Source organism: Tuber melanosporum, assembly GCF_000151645.1.
Source record: "Tuber melanosporum whole genome shotgun sequence assembly, scaffold_15, strain Mel28".
In the NCBI taxonomy this organism is placed as follows: Eukaryota; Fungi; Ascomycota; class Pezizomycetes; order Pezizales; family Tuberaceae; genus Tuber; species Tuber melanosporum.
Window position 1 is genome coordinate 132 of NW_003298808.1, and position 22044 is coordinate 22175.

At 40.7% G+C, this 22044-nt stretch overlaps 1 protein-coding gene; it reads right to left on the bottom strand.

Moving 5' to 3' along the window:
* Positions 1 to 16356: 16356 nt before the first annotated feature.
* GSTUM_00004726001 (uncharacterized protein) lies at positions 16357 to 21777 on the bottom strand. XM_002836522.2 has 8 exons: positions 20567 to 21777; positions 20356 to 20479; positions 19405 to 20301; positions 18383 to 19350; positions 17696 to 18304; positions 17445 to 17602; positions 17298 to 17376; positions 16357 to 17210 (listed from the first exon to the last, which is right to left on the bottom strand). The coding sequence occupies exons 1-8, from the start codon at positions 20720 to 20722 to the stop codon at positions 17043 to 17045; spliced, it is 3159 nt and encodes a 1052-aa protein (XP_002836568.1). The 5' UTR covers positions 20723 to 21777; the 3' UTR covers positions 16357 to 17042.
* Between the last annotated feature and the right edge of the window lie 267 nt (positions 21778 to 22044).

Genomic DNA, 22044 nt, shown 5'->3' on the forward strand with positions numbered 1-22044 from the left:
TCGTCAGAGAACCTATAGAGAGTGGAGAAGGACAGGCTAGCAGGGGCTCTGTGGGAGAGACTATCTCTTAAGTCTACAGAAAAAGCAAGGCATTGGGGCCGTACCAGTCTGGAGGAAGGGTCCTCTCCACCCTCGTCCTGAATATTTATCTCTTCTTCCTCGGGGGAAGAGGACATGGCTGGCAGCAGGATGGGGGATTGTGGTTATTGGAAGCAGGATTGGTTAAAGGCCAGGTGGGTGGAGAAGCAGTTAGGGCATTAGGGGACAGATATAGGACAGCAATTAACTGCTGGCTTGAGGTTGTCTCCTTTGGGGTATGTTGGATTCTGACAGTGGTGAGCGCCTTATTGTAGCTAAGGGCGCATATGGGGTAAATGGGGTAGTCTGTCTTGCATCTTACTGCTTGGTGGCTATAGCCTCAGCAGCTTTTGCATTAAGTAAATTTGCTTGCAGAAAAAGCCCCTTCGATAAGGCATCTGGAAGCGTAGAGGATGGTCCTATCCCTAATCATCTCCATATCTGAGGGTGCAACTCCGATGATATATGTGGTATTTGCCTTAGAGAGACATATCTCCTCATCTTGTATGAGGAACAGTGCTAAGAGGATTTGAACTTCTTTGACATTGAGGATAGTTTTCCTTAACACCCATAGGAGAGTGTCTTGGCCATCAGGAAGATGGGAGACTAGAAGAAAGTAGATAGCGAGCTGCACCTCCTTAGATGCCAGGCAAAGCAGAGATAGTGGTTGTCCTCTACAAGGTAAGACTTGTTGAGACAGAAGTTGAGAGCTTCGTAGTAGGGGGCATATGCTGTAGCCAGTATGACAGAGTCAAGAGCGAGGAGGATAACAGTACTACTATCATTGACAGAGTCTATGAAGGCTTTAGGGAAAGAACAGTTTCTCTCTTCAAGGACTGCTGCCACAATGTTTGGGAAGGAAGCTGCTATATCTCTATCTTAATTCTGAGGGGCTGGGGATGTGCAAGAGGAAAAAAACCTTCTGTTAGTAGCAGGCAGTGGCAGTGGGGCAGGGAGACCAACCACTACAGGGACTATTTTCATGACTTATACTGCTGAAGAGGTGATGTTTCCTTGTTGTTTCTTACCCTTGACAGGTACAGAGATGGCAAGGTCAGAGCAGGAGGCCTTCAAGTTTATAGAAAGAGAGACGTCTGAGTCAGGAATGCCAAAGAGGAACTCCACGGGGTTGGGATACTTGCCATCCCTCTATTTTTGTGTCTCCTAAGTTTTGGGATATTTCACTGCAAAAGAAGCTAGATTACCGTGGTATTTACCTAGTGCGATATTATGGTTGGAGATGTCGGAATCGTATTGGGTCAGGTATGCAGAAGCTAACACTGTAGGAAGAGTGGGGGCTGCAGCATTGGTGGCTGGCTCCTTACCATTTGAGGAATATCAGGGAGGCGGGACAGAACAGTAGGGCTCAACACAAGAAGTTGGGATAGTAGGGCAGGGTTGGCCACTAACCTGATAGTTAGATCCCTGATAGATGCTTGGAGGGAGGCCACAGAACTTACCGGAATGCTGTTGATGTCAATGGGATTACTTTGGGAGGGGAGAGTGTTGGAAATTTCAGATGAGAGGCCATGAATTTATTTATTGAGTTTGTCAACGGTAGGAGAGAGTAGATAAGCCATATACTAGTAAAAAAAACAAGTGGAAGCAAATAGTACTCTCCGGTGGAGAGGTCTAACACTTCCTGGCATTCGAGGAGAGGCAGCTATTCACGAGGCCTGTCCAGCAGTACCCTTATAGAGGGGATGAGTTTTGATAGATTGTCATAAATTGGGAGAATGGGTTCAGCCAAATATAGGTGAGAGGGGGGATGGAAGGTACTACCCTGGTACGATGCTGGAGTACTGAAGTGGGAGAGCATGGTAGGATCTATAGCCTAGCAAGGAGAGATCATCCTTAGATATAGACAAGGAGGATCATAATATGTAAGTGGTTTTTTACCAGATCTTAATGGTATTAAGTGCAGAAGTAGAATGGAGGGGTGGGAGAATAGAGCACGCAGAGCAGACTGTACAGGAGGTCTATTTTTTATTTTTATTTCTGATTTTTATTTTTATCATCTTGTTTATTTCTCCAGTTTTACGTACAGTAAGGTCTTCAGTCAGGTCAGCCAGCTCCATGTAGACCCATGCCTCTCCCCTCCTTATTATCTAGTAGTGAGAAGAAAAACCATAACTCCAGAAAGAGTATCACCAGCAGCCAGGTGCAGATCTTGAGATTTCACAACTTGAACATGGAGGAATCTCGACTGGAGCTATTGATATCCAACTAGTCTCCAGTTTAAGGAACTCTCCTACCAGTCTCCTGCACAGCTATCTACAAACAGTAATGACAGAAAGCTCAAAAACCCATTCTTCAAAGCAAGATAATCTTCTATCTTGAAAGTACAATGGCCACTGAACAGAAGAAAACCTAAACAAAGAAAGTCCCAACTCACCAGCTAAACCCAACTCTACAGCTACAACAATCAGATTCTTGGCCTAACCTGTATGACAGACCACATCCATGAAGTTGAAAAAATGAATAGGCATGCCGTGTTGGTGATATAAATGTATGTCTTAGGTATATAGTTCACAGACATGAGCAGGAGCAACTGTAAAGAAAAAGTGTCAGCTATAAGCAGGAGGTATTGGTGAAATGACAGCCCTAAGCCATCCATCCAGGAGGGCCTATAGGACTACCCAAGGTAGCAAAAGAGGTTGAGGTAGTAGGGTACCAGCCGATAGGAGTAGGGTACTAGGTGACGTAAGTGAAGAGAAAAAGTGAGGCAGGGCCCGAGACCACAGTTCAAGCCTAACTGAAACCAAACCATTGCCGTATTACTATATCTCTCATGTAGTCCCTTGTTCTCTGAGAGATAGCGTCACTTAGTAGAAGGGATCTCACTGGCAGTAAGGGGGCAGAAGGGCGAGAGGAGGAAGGCAACCACAATATGACCCAGGAAACTAAGAGGCTACGGCCAAATCACACTGTGAGACAAGTCGCAAAGTTACTAGCCAAGGTGTTCCACAATAGAGATCATATAAGTGGATAGAAAGAAATTGACCACTGCCAGTGCCAACCGGGAATTAAGAGAGGAGGCCAACCATGCCAAAGCTAAGTGAGCCTCCATTAGCAAGACAGAACTACTGTGCAAGCTCAGATAACACCCACATCAAGGAGACAAGAAATAAGCGAAATAAAGGTGGGAGATGATAGAAGAGTTAACAGTAACCCGAGGCAGAAACCATCTAAGATGTAGAAGGGAGTAGCAGGGACATATGATAGTTGACGCAGTATTGCCAAACTATGTGGGAGAAAAATATGAGTAACAGAGTGTGACTGTACAGGAGGTCCCCTTTTTTTTAAAAAAAAAAAAAGAAAATTTATTTTGTTACTTGTTTAAGGTACAAGAACATCACATGCAGCGCTAGCTATGACATTAAGAAAACCCCTCCACTGCAGACCAAGAGAAAACGATACCCCCAAGACCCTCTAGTAAGGGCGCAACAGCATACACTCTAAAGGTGATCAACTCAGGTGCTCAGTCTGTAGACCTCACAACTTGAACGTAAAAGAGTCTTGCCTAGAAGCCAGCCATATGTCCAAGAAGATTTCTCACTCAAAGGACCACCATTCTACTAACTATACGTAGCTAACAGAAAGAAAGCCCAACAAGCTAGGCAGGAAAGCATAAGGAAAAACTCTATCCTGTAAACTACTAGACCAGTAAAAATCACAAAAGGAAATGACAACTACCTACCAAACTACCAGATTGCTGTTTATAAAGAACTACCCCCAAAGTGGGCGGCCATCTAAGAGCCCTAAGGCCAAATGCCCTAAACTAGCGGAGCTACAGATGTAGTACAAAACCATCACCTATCAATTGAGAACAGGAGCTTTGGTGCCAGGCCCAAGAAGTGGATGTTTTGGCAGATAGAATACCACCCAGCAGTAGGGTGCTAGCCAAAGATCGACCATGGGCAGGCAGCAGGCCAAAACCCAGGAATATCATGTGGCGGAATGAAGAGGTAGTTGGGTACCAGCCAAGGAGGAAAGGCAGTAAGGTACGAGCCAACAAAAATGAAGTGGAAGATGGAGGAAGGGCCAAAGGCACCAGTACAAACCCAACTATAGAAACAGAATAGTTGCTGTTTTCCTGCGTCCCTCATGTAGTCCCTTGTTCTCCGAGAGATAGTATCACTTAGTAGTAAGAATTCTACCGGTAGTAGGAAGGTGGACCTGTGAGGGAAGGAAGGTGACCGAAACTTGAACTGAGTGAGTAGGAGGATATGGTCAAATCTCACCATAAGACAGATTCTGAAGGTACCAGCTGAGGTGTTCTCCAATGGGGATCATGTAAGTGGAGAGAAGGACATTCATTACAGCTAGTGCTATCCGGAAACGAAGAGAAGAAGCTGACTGTGCCAAAGCTATGTGAATCCCTATTAGTGAGACAGGACTACTGGGTGAGCCCAGATAACTCCCCCTAAGGTTTTATAAAATACATATATTATTATAAAATATGGTATTTTTGACAATATATTTTATACCATACATACAATCCATACGTGCTCTAAAATATTTGAACCTAAATCCTAAATCTTAAACCCTAAATCAATTACAATTTGTTGTAAAATAAGATTTTACTCTAAGAGTTTGGCAGAGAGTTTTTCCTCCTATCAGCTATTCCAGTACTTAAGAAATACTATTATCACTTGATATAAACTTCACAGAATACCAATGCAAACTTTGTGAACATGGGCCGTACAAAGGATCCCAGCTACATAGTGCTTTTAAGACCATTGCTTCTAAGAGTGGAAAAAAGGTAACCATTCTTTCCATTTGATAAAATGACAATTTTAATTTACTAAAGATGAGATAGCTTGAATTAGTTCAGTGTATCACATGAGGAAAGATCTTTGCCAAAAGTCCAACCTATCAACGTGAGCATTTATCTACCTGTGCTAAATATCAGGAGCAGATGAGCCTAGAAGGGAAGGCAAGCATCGGAACATCGAATCTGGCTACTGGTCAAACACGCATTACTAGCCAAGTCCAATACCTATCACCTACTGAAAAGCATGATGCTGATCTCTCATTCATCTTAGCTATATATATGAACATTTTGCCGTTCAATTTCACTCAATCACCATACTTTGTCACGCTATTTCAAAAGATTTCACCTACCTATAAGCTACCAAGTCCATTCCTCTTACGTACCACTTTACTTGATCAGACATATCTTCAGGTTAAGCTGGATGTTAAGCAAGTGATTCAATTGACCTACTATTTTAACATCATTACTGACGAAAGTGAAAATGAATCCAAGCATCGGATTGTCAACATCTCTATTAATACTGACCGTGGAACATTCCATTACTGCTCAGAGAATGCAGGATCTATGCAGTTTACTGCAGAGATCTGGCTTCATAGCTTATGGCAAAGCTTGGCATCCTTGTGAAAGGCGATTGAAAACGAATCAACAGCTTTGCTACTGATACTTGTTTTACTATGCTTCTTCTATGGAGAATCCTCACAGCTGATGAAAGGTTGCAACTCTCCAAGGCACTCTTTGTTCCCTGTGACTCCCATGGCCTCCAACTTCTCATCAAGGATCTCCTTAGACTTCCTTACTATAAGGTAATCTAATCCTAAACCAAGTTGGTTATCAATACCTTTCATTGGTTTCCTCTTCAACTGTCAATTCTTTGGGAGAAACAAAAAGCCTACTACAAGAAAACTAGTGCCTTAGTCCTTGCCATCATTACCCGTTTGGGCGCCCAAGAATGTACTATTGAATCTGTTTACAAGAATAAGGATGCCTTTAAGTGCTATATACTTGATGATCGTATTCAACTCGATCATGAAGTTAAGAAGTTAATCTCGTCACATGATTTCTGGAACAATGTCGAAGAGCTCCAGGATCTCATTCTTCCTATCCACAAGGTACAAGTTCAATTAGAATCCGCCAATGCACATCTTGGACTGGTTGTATCTAGCTGGCTTACAATTCACAGCTACCTCCGGCGCATTGCTGACACCCATGCTCCTGTACAGGAAATCTTTGGATTATTTGAGAAGAGAATAGAGTGTCAAGTCTTATCTCTATATTGGACAGCCTACTTTCTTACACCAACGAATATTGGGGTAGCACAACTGTTGAGCAGCAAAAGATGGTTATTGAATACCTTCGGAATACATACCCTGACCCTCCCAGTCAGAACCGTATCCAGGAGCAATATTACATGTACTGAGCCACTGATAGGCCATTTAGTTCTCACAATCTTGCATGGAATATCACTAGCCCCACTACTTTCTGGCATGCCCAACATACCTTTGCTCCAGAACTTTCCCTACTAGTAACTAGATTATTTCGTACCCTAGCCAATTCAGTCCCTAGCAAGCACTCTTTTTCTGCTCAGAATCTGATTCACCACAAGGTCTGCAATTTGGCTTGACTCTACTCGAGTAGATAAGCTTACCTATATCTATCTCAACCGTCATATTTTGGACTATAAAGCTGGTAAACCACACCAGTGGCAAGAGCTCTCTGGTAAGGTGGAAATTGAGCTTGAAGATATTATTGTAGGACTCCAGGACACAATTGAGGCTGAAGGTGATGAAGGTATTGTAATCATAATCTCTTTTAATAGAAATACCTTTTTTAATTTCCTAATTTACTACAATCATTCTTGCTAACTTAGAGGGAGATGGAGATGGGGAAGAAACTGGACATGAAATACACTAAGAAGGGGAATCTGCTACTGACAATCCTTTTGAACATTCTGACAATAGTGAATCACTTGAAAGTCAGGCAAGAGGATCAAAGAGGACAAGGTATAACAATTGTACTTAGTAGTAGCTAGCAGCAATTTTATATTTGTAACCTTGTATTATTACATTACAATTGAAAGTAGCATTTCTATTTTTTCTACATAACTGTGCTACAGTATCTTGGATAAAATATTTTATACCTATTTTGAAACTCGGAATAAAATATGTTTTTAAAAATAAAATACGGTTTTTATACGGTATTATATAATATTATACAAAATGGTATATATACAATCTCAAGCGCTAACTCTCGCTCTAGCAGGCAAGAGACCAGCGAGGCAAAAGGGGGAGAAGATAAAAGAGTTAACCATGCCCCTAGGCAGGAACTATTGAGGGGGTAGAGAGGAGTGTGTGGATTATACAATAGTTAACATAGTGTTGCTACACTATATCGGAGGAAAATAGGAGCGAAGGAGCATATGTACCGTAGGTCTTTAGATCTTACTATTTATACAGACACCTCATGCAGTCCCTAACCCTGTGTGACTCATACCTTCATCACCATATCCTATGACTCATAATTATGTATTATGTGAGATTCTCAGTTGACTCATATGAGTCAACCGTACAACATATCTAAACCAATCATAATACTTATAGCAAGTCATGTATGCTAAGCACATCACATGTGTGAGACTCATGACTCACAATTAAAAGTCACGAGTGAACATCTTAACATCATATGACTCACAACTGTGAGTTATCATATAATAAACACCGATAACTCACAAGCATAAGTTATGTGAAAACCTTTGTTTTACCTTGTCAATCTGCCTTGTCACAATCCAGTTTGTGACAGACAACCTAAGAAGGTTGAAATTGCGATTCTCTCTATATATACAAGTTGGCCGATGAAACAGATTATTTTATCAATAAGGAAGACAATTGGAGCCAACTAAGTTCAACTTGAGAACTAGGCCATAAGCCGAAAGACTCTGAAAATTGGATAATTACTATCAGGAACAACATAGTTCCTAGTTAGCAATATTGTAATTACCAAAGAGGGTGTGGTGATTTTCAGGATCTCCAGATGTTCACACCTTTGAAGAATACCCAATATTGTGAGTTATAACTAGAGAGGTAGATAGCTTATATATTAGATATATGTAGTCCTCAAACACTCAGATACAGAATATAAATATCAAAGTACCTCCTAAGCTTTTAGACATCATCAAGTAATGGAGAAGAGATCTTAACAATATAATATTATTTTATGATTCTATTCTACATTATCTACTTTACTTTACTCTTAATGGTCATAAATAAAGTGAGTATATACTTTGAACCTTCCTGGACAATCTCCATCTACAATAACAAATCTTTGTTGGCCTAGACAACCCTGAGTCTATATATGTTATTTCTACCTAACATAATCTTCCTAGGTCACCAATGTAAACCTCCAGAACTCCTGTCCAAACTGACAGATATTCTCCACAAATAACTTCCTACAAATTCGCAGGAAGTCTTTCTACCACATTAGTAGATATTTTGTCAGTCGGCAACTCTTAGTCGTTTTAGGTAATAGGACTTTCATTGTTGTTTGATATTGGTGATAATTCTAGTAACTAGAATCCATGCCTTGACCCAGTTATATTACTTCACAAAGTCTATTGCCTTCTTTGAAAGTATCTCATAGGAGTTCTAGATGCTCCTAGATGCTTCTAAATATCGTAAGATAGATGTGAATATATTGGTTCTGCATGAAGATCCTCTAATATTTGATATCATATCATTATACCAGAATGTCTCATTACTTATAGCATATGCTAAATATTTCACATGTTTGAAGCCTAGTAACTCTCTGAGTAGTTGATGGATTTACTCTGTTCTACTATACTAACCTAGCTGCAAGTCCGCTCTCATATATCCTGTGAACAGGATCCACTTAGATAGATAGTAGTGATATATCTAGCGTTATTCTTAAACCTTCAAGTTTGTAACATTATAGTCACAAGATGCAACTAAAATAGATATGTATAATAACATGCAGGTCCTATAAGGGGGCTGGAGGGGAGTGTTGGAGACCAGAGATTCCAATTCCAAGTGGGGTTACTCTACTTAAGGTGGTTTCTAGATATCAAATCCCAGTACTCCTAACAGTCCTATTACTATAATGTCATTTCAATGCAGTCCAATTCATAACATCATATATGTTGCTGTTGTATGACTGACCAAAAGCTGTTCTTAAGATATAAGAGAGGAGACCTCGGTATACCTCTAGAAAGTAGTAAGAAGGAAATCTGTCAAATACATATTGAGTTACTAGGCTTCAAAGTTTGGTATCTAAATTATAGGCTGCAAGCACCTGGACATTTTAGTCACAACAATCCACAGCCACTCATACAGTACCCCAGAGGCCATAGGAGATAGAGATACTACCAATACCTATCTAAATACCACTGTATGTTGGTTAGTCCTGGAAACAAAATCCTTCTAAAGGTAATTCTCTTGAAGGTGAGACAGACCGAGGAGAAGCTTCTCAGACTCAGAAGACCTGATTGGTGATTGACATAAAAGTATTAGCATACTGTCTACCAAGCTGGTATTTTGTACATATACCTAACATATAAGTTGGCCACTTTGTGTTTTCAGAAAAGACTACTGGAATGATATTCAAGTAGACTGAGGTATCAAGAAGAAGTCTATTCAACTATATAAATCAGAGTATCAGATGGAAGTTAAAAAGTGCATCTTCTAATAGTAAAGATTTTATTGTTAAAGAGTACAAAGATGGTATGAAAGAATTCAGTGTTAAATAGTGTTTACACTAGTTAAGACCAAAAACTATTATATATAGATTAGAGAAGAGTGCTTAGTTGTATATTAGTTAGAAGTAGTCCACAAACACTCAGATACGAGATAAAATATCAAAGTACCTTCCAAGCTCTACTGACATCATTAAACAATACAAAAGCAATCTTAATAATATTAAATTATTCTCTCCTGAATTTTTATTATATTTTTATTGTTCTCTTAAGTGAGTTCCTAGTAGTCATAAATAAAAAGAACATTGCCAAGCCTTCCTAAACGATCTCTGGATATACTAAAGATTCTAGCCTAAGTCTTCACAATGCATACTAGAGTTGACTTCCATCTAACAAGAACTTCTACTACTAAATGCTACTGACTAGAGAATAAGTGGAGTTGGAGAATAAATCAAAAAGGAGACTCTATGTGATATCAGAACCACTTCAGCTTCATTCTGATATACTACCTGAGTAACAATGCAGTCCACTGGCATGTCTGACATTTTGGATCTGTTACAATATATTTTACTAATATCTATAAAGAGTTGTATGAGAAATAGATCCAAGAAAACTATAGGAAATCAAATAAGAATAAAGATTCCTGACAGATCTTATCGCAAAATAGCTACTAGCATATCCTCAGAATAAGGTTGATTACAAAAGAGAAACTTTTATAAGCTAATAATAAGATCAAAATAGGGAATATAGTAGAAGAGATACAACCCTCTTCAAGCTACAATCAATCATGGCAAGTTCTCAAGAACCATATGAAGAACACAGATATAGTAATTAACTCTTGTCAGGTGTTTGAGATTAGTTCTTTCACCATCATGGATGAGATAGTCTATTATATCAAGCAGACTGTAGCAGATAAATACTAGTTACCTAAAAATTCTGTACAACTGATATTGCTTTCAGTGGAGCAATTTATCCAGCTTGAAATTTAAGTCCTGGACTTGTAATCACCTGATATCTTTCAAATTCAATGGGCTTGCTATACTAGAATAAAAGATGTTTAAATTATAGGCTCAAGAAAGTATTAAATATAGATCTAGACTAGTAGAGTAGAAAGTTATGAGGATCTATGAGGAAGGAGAGTAGCATGATTATTAAGACTTTTTAAGACAAGAAGTGTCTGGAGTAAGGCCAGAAATATGAGCCAGCTAGCAATATTTCAAGTACTTAATTTATTAAAGAGTAAAGAATTTCACAACATGAGTAGTTATATCTAAGTTCACAAACAGTCCAGTGGTCAGGATATGTAGATAGTTATTTAGGTATAGTCATTGGACAGACACATGTAAAACTTATCTGGAAAAGTTAATGGATAGTAAAATACCAGATTAATTTGCAAATATTTAATGCAATATATTGAATTCTTGTATATATACCAATAAAGGCTATATATAAAGATCACAAGAGAGCTACTAGCTAAGTAAACTGAAAATTGAAATAGTGAAAGTAAAGAGGATATGTGAGATAGGAAGTAATAAGATTAATATAAATATAAAAAGTATAAATTAGGACAAACATAGTTTGTTCTATAAGCTAGTCAGAAAAAGCAATATAAATTGTCTATCACCTATATTTTAATATCTACCATTATCTTTACAAGATGTGGATCCATCTGCTACCATCTTGGCATCAAGGCCATAGCAGAGAAGATTAGAAACAGTAGTATCATCAACCATGAAGTATAAAAAGGACAGTCAGATACACAATATAGGTATTGGATAAATGATAGATTATAGAACAACAGCTACATACTATATGTAGTGAATTTATTATAGAATACTACAGGACAGATTCTGGCCCTCTGTGTTGCTTAGTCAAGTACAGCTGCATTCAGGAAATAAAGATCTAAGAATAATGTAAAAAAGATCACTGGATGAAATAGGAGGTGGAGTAAGATTGTAGATGGTACTGAAATATATAGGGTTTACGATAAACAAACAAAACAGTAGGAGTAAAGATCAATGTATATAAATGTATCAGACAAGAAGGATGAAATAAGCCAGTATTAGGATACTTGAAATACTCCGAATAAACAATAACAACCCTCTATACCTAGATATAATGATTCTTCATCAGCAGAAAATAAATATTTTGCTAATCTTTCATTTTCTGTCTGTTTTCAAATTGAATCAAGCTTGGAATGCCCAACAGCTAAGAAAACAGTAATAAACTATACAGTTATTGGCACTTTCACAAATACGAGAACAAGTGTTAGGAATACCAGGATCCAATACCTAGGGACCATTCTAAGTAGGGTAACCCTACTTAGAATTGGAATCTCTGGTCTCCAACACGTGCCTGTGGCCCCCTTACCGGGCCAGCACGTTTTGATACATATTTATATCAGCTGAGTCCAGTGACTAAAAAGCCACTGAATTGAATGTATGAGAATAATACCATATACATCGCTACCGTGTATCTGACCGAATCCTATTTGTGGAATAGATGAGAGGGAACTTTCGACTAAATCTGGGAAGTGGAATGTAATAAATCCGTCAACTAGTTAGAGAGTTACTAGGCTTCAAGAATTTGACATCTTTGGTATTGACCATAAGTAACAGGACATTTTCACATGAAAATATAGTATTGAATGTGAAGGATATCAATGTGAAACTAATACATTCGCACCCACTCTATGATAACTACAAGAGTCTAGAACTCTGAGGAATACTACTACAGAAGTAAATAGACTTCACAGAACATTACAACTAGGCCTGGGAATGGGTTGCAGTTGTCATAATAATTCCTAATACGAAAATAATAATTAAAACCCTGTTATCCTGAGCAACCAAACATTGCCAATCGATGAGTTACCTGCCAATCCAGTATAATAGCTGCTTGCAAATCAGAAGGAAGTCATCTAGAAGATATCGGTAGGTTGGATTCAGAGTTATAGAGGTTTAAAGTCAAGTGACCAAGAAAGGTTGAAATTATAACTACTTTCACAGATACAACCCACAGATGAAATTAATTATTTCATCAGTAAGTGAGACAATTGGGGCCAACTCAGTTCAACTTGAGAACTAGGCTATAAGTCTAATGACTCCGAAGATCAGATAATTTCTATTGAAAATGATATAGTTCCCAGTTAGCAATATCATAATTACTAAAGAGGGTGTAGTGATTGTCAGGGTCTCTAGGTGCTCGTATCTTTAGAGAATATCAGACATTATGAGTTATAACCAGAGAAGTAGATAGTTTGTATAATAGATAGATGTAGTCCACAAACACTCAGACACAGAATATAAATATCAAAATTCATCTCAAGCTTTTAGACATCATCAAGCAAAGGAAAAAAGACCTTTACAATATAACATTGTTCTTATAGTTCTATTTTACTTTATCTACTTTACCTTACTCTTAGTAGTCATAAACGAAACAAGTATAGTTCAAGACTACCTAGACAATCTCCGTCTACAAAAACGAATCTTGGTTGGCCTTGACAACTCTCAGTCTATACAGGTTGTCTCCGCCTAACAACAAAGTATTACTCCTTGAAGGCTCATATAAGTGGGTGTTAAACTCTTATTCATACATACTAAGAACCAATTTGCAGGTAAATCTCACAGTAGAAAACATACTTGTGCTACCAGATACCTGAGTACTTTTGATAAATTTAAGCGAATTAACAATGCAGACAACAATTTTGAGAACTTAACTGTGGATTTTGTTGACAAACTCAAACTTGAAGATTTTACTATTAGAGGCAGTCTCCTACTATACATTCAGAGACATTGAGGTCTAATGTAGATGTAATATCATGGACTGTTTCATAAGGATCTCACATGGGAGTAATTTTTAGATATTACTTATTACTCAAAGACAATATTTTTAGTACTCCAAATCATGATATCAAATCTATTTTGCTATTCTTATACCAGACAGATACAATTGGGTAAAAAGTACTCCCTTGAGACATCTAGTTCTTGAGCAATCTTGCAGTATGACTGACCAGTATCATACTTCTCAATCATAAATATGCAATCCTTGCGGTCAATTTTACTATTTTTCAGTCGGATTGTAGCATTATCGAGTTGTTACTAAAATTAGGATTTATTACTACTTAAGAGGATTTTTGTATAAGTAGTATCAAGATACATTATCCACAATATTTTTTCACACTACTGCTGTAACCTTACATCAAGTGGGTCACAAATGCAGATTGTACAGTTGTGTCCAGAAAGTTTTTGTACCCTCGCATGATAACCGTACAACTACAACCCCCAACTATAAAAATTTCAAAAAAAATGTAAAGAATTCAATTAAAGAAAACATGATAGTATTGCTAGTAGACAATAAAAAAACATTATTACCATTTTGTATGGCCTCCGTTTACATCCAGTACAACTTACATTCTCTCAAGCATCCTATCTATCTATCCTTCCAACTTTTTTTGGAAAATTAAATCCCACTCTTCCTTTGCTGCCTCAAACAATTCAGCTACACTATGAGGCCTTCTTTCCAGTCTGGAGAATCGCTTGGTAAGGGCTCTTTTGAGTAGTACCTATGTATTCTCAATAGAATTGAGATCTGGTGAGTTGGGTAGCCAAGGGAGTTTTTTGTAACTATAGTCTGCTTTCAAATTTCAATTTTCCTCACCACTATGCCAGGAAGCATTGTCTGCAGCAATGTAGATATTGTCAGAAGGTCTATTCAGACCCTCTATAAAAGGGAAAAGGTAAGGCTAGTGGATCTCAGTTGCATATTGGTGAGAGTTTAGGCCAAGTCTGTCTCTTTTGCTGGTCCTTTCCTCCTTCCTCCTCTTTCTCACAAGAATTAACTCAGTCTTTCCTCCCTTCATCATTGCAGCATATACTCCAATGCTAGTTCTTTCAGACTTAAAGCTAGGCTTTAAGTTTTTTTCTTCTAGCTCTTCACCAGGTCTAACTCTGACCTCTCTGCTTGTTGGATTTGGATCATAAACAATGGTGGCTTCATCCACAAAAACAACCCAATTCCATGCCCCTTTCCAGTTTCTCCTTCTCTTAGCAAACTCCCTTCTTTTCTCCTTTTGTCCTTTTCTCCAAAAAGGCTTTTTCCTAAGTATCAAAAGCTTAAAACCAGCTTCTGATATGATCTTATCAATAGAGGCTTTACCAAGACGAATATTCGCTTTTTTGGTAATGTCACATAATGCTAAATGAGGCTCAACATCGATAACTAACTCCACTATCTTTCTTTTTATGTCGATAATCTTGGTTGGTCTCCCAACTCTTTTTGCATGGTAAGTGTTTTCACCCCTAGATTTAGCTCTTTTAACTACAGACTGAACAGTTGACTTGGATACACCTAAAGACTTAGAAATTTTGTCATATCCCATATCTGTATGTTTATACAGAGTATAAATTCCCTTATTCAGGTCTTCTCTTGATCTTAGGTTATGTGGAGGGGTCATGGTGAGGAGCGTTGTTGTGGTGATGAAGTGTTGCGGGGTTGCACCTCAGGGGTATAAAAACTTTCCGGACATGACTGTACTACATGGTAAGCTGTTGGTTTTCCAATATGAGAGAATGGAAAGCTTATAATATATTGTATGAGATTACTGAAGGTTACTTGTAGGCTCCTGTGACTTCTGAAATACCTCTGATAAGAATTTCTACTTTGAACCAGTTTTCTTCTTAATATTAGCAGAGAAGCAGTCTGGAAAAAGAGCTGAAAGTTGAGAATGGCTACAATATGTCCTAAAAGTTGATTGGTAACTTATGAAATCATTTTAGAATGACCTTTTTACTAAACTGGATTGAATTTAGAGTATTGCTTGCTAAATCTCAATAGGTATTTAAGTTGAAAATTTGTTCTTAAATCTTGCAGAAATCTCTAAGTATCATACTCTACTTTCCTACTAATAAAAATATATTAATAATACTTCCTACCATATCTTTTTCACTAACTACACTGATCACATAATATTATGACATTCTTGTGAAGGTTGTGAGGTTGGTTGACCTTTACCACATATGTGATCAAGATCATTGCTTCCCTCAAACTTCTTATATAATATCTTAGACACTAATTCCTAACATCCCCGTGTTCTAAACTCTAAACGCACTACCTACCACATGGTCTGCTTATTCAAGCTTTTAAAGTACCTCATACCTATTTAAATAAAATTTACAGGTTTCAGTGTCAACCAAGAGTTACTTGGACAAAACATATTTTAATTTTATCATTATATATAACTCTTCTCAGGATAGTTGAGAATCTAAAAGTAAATTTTATTACTTTATTTACATACTTTTTGATTTATGATATGAGTGGTATCTGTTGCTATGCATGGGTGCGAAGACTTTTTCCGGACACGACTCTACTATGAGGTAGAAGAAGTTGCAAAACATCCTTCAACCTGGTTGACCTTCTTCCGTTCAAGTTCTTGAATCATATCACATCCAATTAAAGTACCGGTAATTGCACTCGGAAAACAAATTGTCCCAATACCTTTATCCCTGTCCCGAGTACAGTAGAGTACGGTAGATTTGCACACTAATTGCATCATTCCCTTTTTTCCGAGTGTCGAGTTCGATCAGACACTGAATTCCTTCAACTTATCGTGCTCGAGCATCTTCGAACAAATAAGTTTTGGGTCAGCATTTTTCAGGCCCCACGCAGGCTGAATGAATTCCTCTTGCGAGTATCATGCTTAGATTGTATCAAGGGAGGAGAGGGAGAAATCGTCTCGATTCGTTCGCGCGCTTATCGTGTTAAACTTGGAGTATCATACTATGGCTTTCATATGATACCATAACAGGAAAAGAGAAGTGTGTGTTCGAGGAAACATTCGCTACTCGAGTATATACTACGGGTGGGCCACCTTCTGTCAGCACTACAATCGCCCACTCGAGTAAGTTGTAAGTTACTGCATGACAGCCTATCTGCACTTTTTTCTACCAGCCATCATATCGCATCGTATGCAATCCCTTTAGCAACTGCTGTCCATACCGGCACCTCCATGCAGCACCTCCATGCAGCACCTCCATGTCTTCATACCTCCATACCTGCATACCTACACAACATACCGGTAATATAAAGCGGGAAAGCGAGAAAGAAAAAAAATCATCGGCAGTAGCGGGTGCCCTCCCCCTCTTGGCCTTGCATTCCCAATCAACCTCCTTCGAAACATACATACTGCGCCCCAACAACAGCAATGGTATGAAAACAGATCGAAATAAAAATAAAAACATAAAAACATAAAAGTATGATATGGTAGAAGGAGGAAAAAAATTGCTTCACCATTAAACCACCGAGCAAGGCAAGAAAAAAACCTCCCCCAAATAATCCTCAGCTCTTTAGGAAAAAAGATGGGAAAAATGATAAAAGTTTGATAGTAATGATAATCCCCACCTTGCCTACTAGGTCGTACGGTGCAAAAGAGACCCCGCACAGCAATTACACTATGTACAGTACACGGTATTGTGTGGACGGACGAATGGACTAAAAAATCCCCAATTTTCTGAAATCTGCGAGTACGTGCTCGTCCACATTTACCGCCCAGTCATTCCTGAAAGACTCTGGCCCACCATTCTCGTTCTGCGCTTTAGTTAGATGATGCTTGACCAATGCTGCAATGTCTATCGACTGGGCCGGATCCGACATGAGAAGCTACCGTGAGAGAAAGGGGGCAGAGGAATTGTATGTTAGCAGAATGTAAACAAACACAGTGGGGAGCAGGTGAAATGAGAAACAAACCTCCTTTCTGCGCCTTCTCTCAGCGGTTTCAGGGTCTTCGGATGCGCCCTCTTGTCCAGCCCCCCAGTAGATCAGTGCACTATAGGTACTCACTATCAGTCGAGGCCCACTTCCTCAATATCGCATAGGCCACAGTTCAAGGCTTACTCGGCTCCCTGGTTTTCCTGAAGTTCGGTGACAACGTCAGTCCAAACGGTCATGAGATCTTGCAGCCTCTTCAGAATCCACCGCTGGTTGGTCTCGAGGAGCTTTGTCAGAGCAATGCAGCCAAGTTTTCTCTGCTTTGGATGTCCAATGTTTCCGAACTATATCGCCCACAATCCCACGTTAGCACCAGTCACCACCAATGTGTACCCAAAAAGTAGAATTTCTGGTGCCAAAGGCACACACAAACGCACGTGTCTAAACCACTCCTCTAGAATCCATTCCATGTCAGATTCTCCTGTGCGACCCTTCCTCTCTGCACAAACTCTCACGTTCTCTGCAAACATCGTAGTGCTTGCTAACACCATCCTGGATAATACCGAGAAGTAGTCCGTCATTACGATAGTATCCAATGGCGCGTACCGCTTATTGGGACCGGTAGTCTGATGCGCTTCATGGCTCTTCTCGATGCCCTCAAGGAGGGTTGGTAAGAAGCCGCTCCGAATCAACTCATTTCCAACTACTCCCAGCGCTTGCTCTCCACCCAGTGCCTCAGCAGCCCTGATTAAAATCTCAACAACGTTCGTGACAATGCCGTTCGCTTCTGGCTTTAATGTGCCCTGCAAAGAAGCGAAAGCGTCAAACATCCCCGCACGATGCACTTCAATCATTTCGCGGGGTGCTAGAATGACATAGCTCTCAATTATGTCAAGCACTTTCCTGAGGGTTAGGGTTCCAAGATCTACACAGGGCAAAAGGTAAGAGACAAGATCTAGCAGCCCCTGTGGCGCAGGCGCAGGCGTAGCTCTGATGGCTGCTTCCCATAAATCAAGGGCATCTTCCAAGAGATATACTTGCATACCCTATAATATTGTCAGCCCACATATCGCAAACTAGTCAATATTGATTGAAAAGGGACATGGAATTATCGTGATACGCACTGAGCCTGGCTCCACCGAGAACCGAATAAGCGGGATCACCATATGATGATATTGTAAGCTCTTATCCTTCATTGCTGAGACAAGCTTCGTGAGAATGGTTAGGATCGCCTGTTTAAACAGATGCTCATCCCCAGTCTGTTCCCACAGCGGTGGCAATATGGTAATGATACTCTCCGCATAGGGAGCTATTCTGTGCTCCAGCCTCTCTACGACAACCCCAATGACGTCTAACAGTCCCATTCTTACTTCTGTCTGTTCTACCTCATCTATCAAACTCATGAGCTTCGCAAACAAATCGTCCACATATGGAAGAAACGACTCGACCCGAAACTCCCACTCGTCTACGCTCCGCTTGAGGTTTCGAGCAGCCGAAAGCCGTACCACCAAGTCATTCAAAGGATCTTCGCGATTAAGGAGATGTTGTGTAATTTGATAAACTGTGGGCCGGGAGTCAGAGGAGATCTTAACACTAACCCACTGCCCGATCAGGATGGCGATCCGGCGGCGCAGAATGTTGTATCCTGGCTGCCGGATCTGGATTTCCTTCACGAGGGTATTATGCATAAATTGATCAAAGTTAAGAGCTGTGTGAAGCACTGGCGCAGCAAGGCCCACGGCTGTATATATGGCATCCTTTATGAGAACGTCACTCTTCTCATCAGACGAGACCGAGCTAAATACTCTCATCAATGGCTCCCCAAGAGTCTCTTTAAAGTTGAGAACCAGATCCATAAACAGCTTCTCGGCACAAGGCCTTATGAGAAACTCCCAACTCTCCACGGCATTCTCCCACTGCTCGCTCCAACCCTCCGGGTCTTCCTCCCACTCGGTTAGATCCGAGGGGCGTATCACAAAATATTTTGTCACTAGTACCTCCATGCAGTGGGTGACAGTTTCCGGGGTGAACAATTGAGTTTTGAAGATAGCAGTCGCCTCCTTGGTCTCATCCTTCTCGGCCTTGTGCCTGTCTGCAAGAGCCCTCCGGTCAGTCTGTGTGAGCTTACTGGCTGGGGCTTGAGTACATTTAAAGGTAGCTACTGGGCTAAATATTGTCCGGAGACAATTTCTGAATAAAAGCATCCCTTGAAGCGCCACTCTCTGTCTAAACTTCGTGCGTCCTTCCTCAGCTTTTTGCTCAGCTTCGGATTTCCCATTTGATTCCCCGTTGACCCGCTGACTACTCTGCTGCATCAGCGAATTTCCGTGAGCAACTACGACCTCCCAGTATTTCCCAAGCAATCGAAGCGTATCAGGTAATAATGCAAAAGCTGCTGCATGGCTTGACCCAACCTCCAAAAATAATTTTCCTATGTTAATCACGTGCTTTTTTAAAAGCGTTGAGACTGCCTCTTCGCTGGGTGATATCTGTTTCTCAGCTTCGAATATAGCCCATACCTGGCCGGAGAGGATAGACCAAAGCTCCCGGACCTCCGCTACTCTGTTGGGAAACTCATAACCGGCAACAATCAGTCTCCGGAGGACTTTCAGAGTCAGTAACGAGACCGTCATCGAATCAACTAGCTTGGTAGGTGCTGGTTGTTGGTCAAGGAGAGCATGCCAAACTTCAACATGACGAACATAGACATTCCCGAGCGCTTTGAAGACTTCGGGGGTTACGGATTGTAAGTTGGCCTTTGTGCGAACTAACCGTCCCGTTGCTAGCTCTTTGACCACATGGAGCATTATAGACAGAGATCTCTTCAAGCGTAGTGTAGCCACCTCATCCTCACCGGTCTCAGATGTAGACTGCGACGCATCGCGGACGATAGAGGTGAGCTCAGTGAAAACTTCGGGCCAGTCGAACGGATACTCTAAACGAGCCACCTTCGCAACGATAACGGCATTCTGAAGAGCTAGTTGGTGGTGAGGTTCGTCAATCGAGCTAGTGAGCAGGCGAGAGCGCAAATAGGCCTTTTCGTCTTTACTTATCGCACTGTAGCAATTATTAGTGAATCAAGTCTCATAAACCCAACAGGGTGAAAAATAGTGAACATGCTTGTTTGCAGTTTTCCGCCAGTACTTGTCTACCCCCTGCTTCAAGGTAATGATAGCAAGCCATCGAATCTCCACTGGTAACGATCGGTCGAAGAAAGCGTCCTGTAAACATTAAGGTAAGAAAAGTCAGATCAGATTTCCCAGAAGTGGCTCACGCAGTGTGAGCAGGAAAAAGGCGGAAATTCCAACCTGAAGTAGGCTCCAATAGCCAGGGCGTGTCTCCCAATCTTTGAGCTGGGCAGATGCATGCTTTACCAGTTCTTGGGACTGTGAACTCGCAGCTTGTAAAGCCTCAAAAAGAAATTGAGGCGTAAGGGGAACGGCATTTCCACTCGCCGCACTCATGGTATTAATTTTTCAAGGTATGGTTTCTTCTCCCAAGAGCTAGCGGCAGGAGAAGTGTAAGGTTTCTTTGCGGTAAGCAGTACTGTGCAGGAGGAGCAAGAGAGCCCAGAAGAATTCACGGTGTAGAATTCACGGTGGTATTTGGGCAACTATGATTCAAGGCGATAGCCTGGTTGGGTTAAGCAGAGAGAGGGAGAGAGAGGGGGGGAGAATTGCAATAGGGAGGGTGCAAGCCGGTAGGGGGGAGAGGACGACGACGCACGGCAACGGTGCGAGGGGCTTTGACACTGAATGGGAGAAAACTGCAGAACGATACTGTGCTGTAACAGCAACGACATGGGAGACAACCATAAAGGAAGAGGAGGGAGGGGTAGATTAAGATCTGGGAAGCGAAAAACAAGTTGTCCCTGATCAAAGGAATATCATAGAATAAAATGGAAAAACGCTTCTTCGGGGAAGAAGTTTTCCTGAGATGATTTTTCTTTTCTTCTTCTTTCCTTTCTTTCTCCAATCGTTAGGTTTTCCATACTGATACCCCGCTGCATCGCTGCAGACTGTATCGAACATGAAACACGCCTGACGGACCCTACCTCAAACAAGCCCATGCCCCACCAACCCTGAGTTAAAACATGGGTTAATCAAGGTTATTAACATGGAGTAGGGGGTGATCGGTCTGTGCCGGAAGACTCCCGGTTCGGGGAAATAATGGGAATATCCACTGAGCAGAGACAGAGGTCCCATACCGGCATTCGGGCCATCTGCTGGTTTGTCACTTGGGCTTAGGAGCATCCTTGGAGATACCGGCACCATAAGTCCACTCAGGTTCTCTGGTACCATCGTTATCAAGGCCTCTAAGTGCGTTTGTAGAGAGTAATTTTCGGTTGCAGCAACTGCGATGATGAGCTTCAACTCCGATCATCCCAGTAAAGTGCCATACATGAGAGCAGTCCTGTTGGATACTGAAGCTTGGGCAGACACAAGGGTGTCGGTATCGAATGGAAAGAGACCGAAGCAGGATACTCGGCCAATTTCTGCGAATATTCGGAAGGTGAACTACCCGACCGTAGACGTGGGTTGGGCAACATCCACAAAACTAGGCGCCTCCGGAAGCAGTGGCTATCATGTATCATTGCCGCATCACTTGCTTTTTCCCATTTAGAATCCTACTCGATTAACGAGTGGTAATCCTGTGCTGTGCATGCGAGCGGTGGATACAAGTACTTGAGTACTACCCTTTTGATTCCATGTACTCGAGAGATATGCATGTACTGGTGTCTTATCGTAATCGAGTATCGTACCGGTACATACGCACCATCACATTC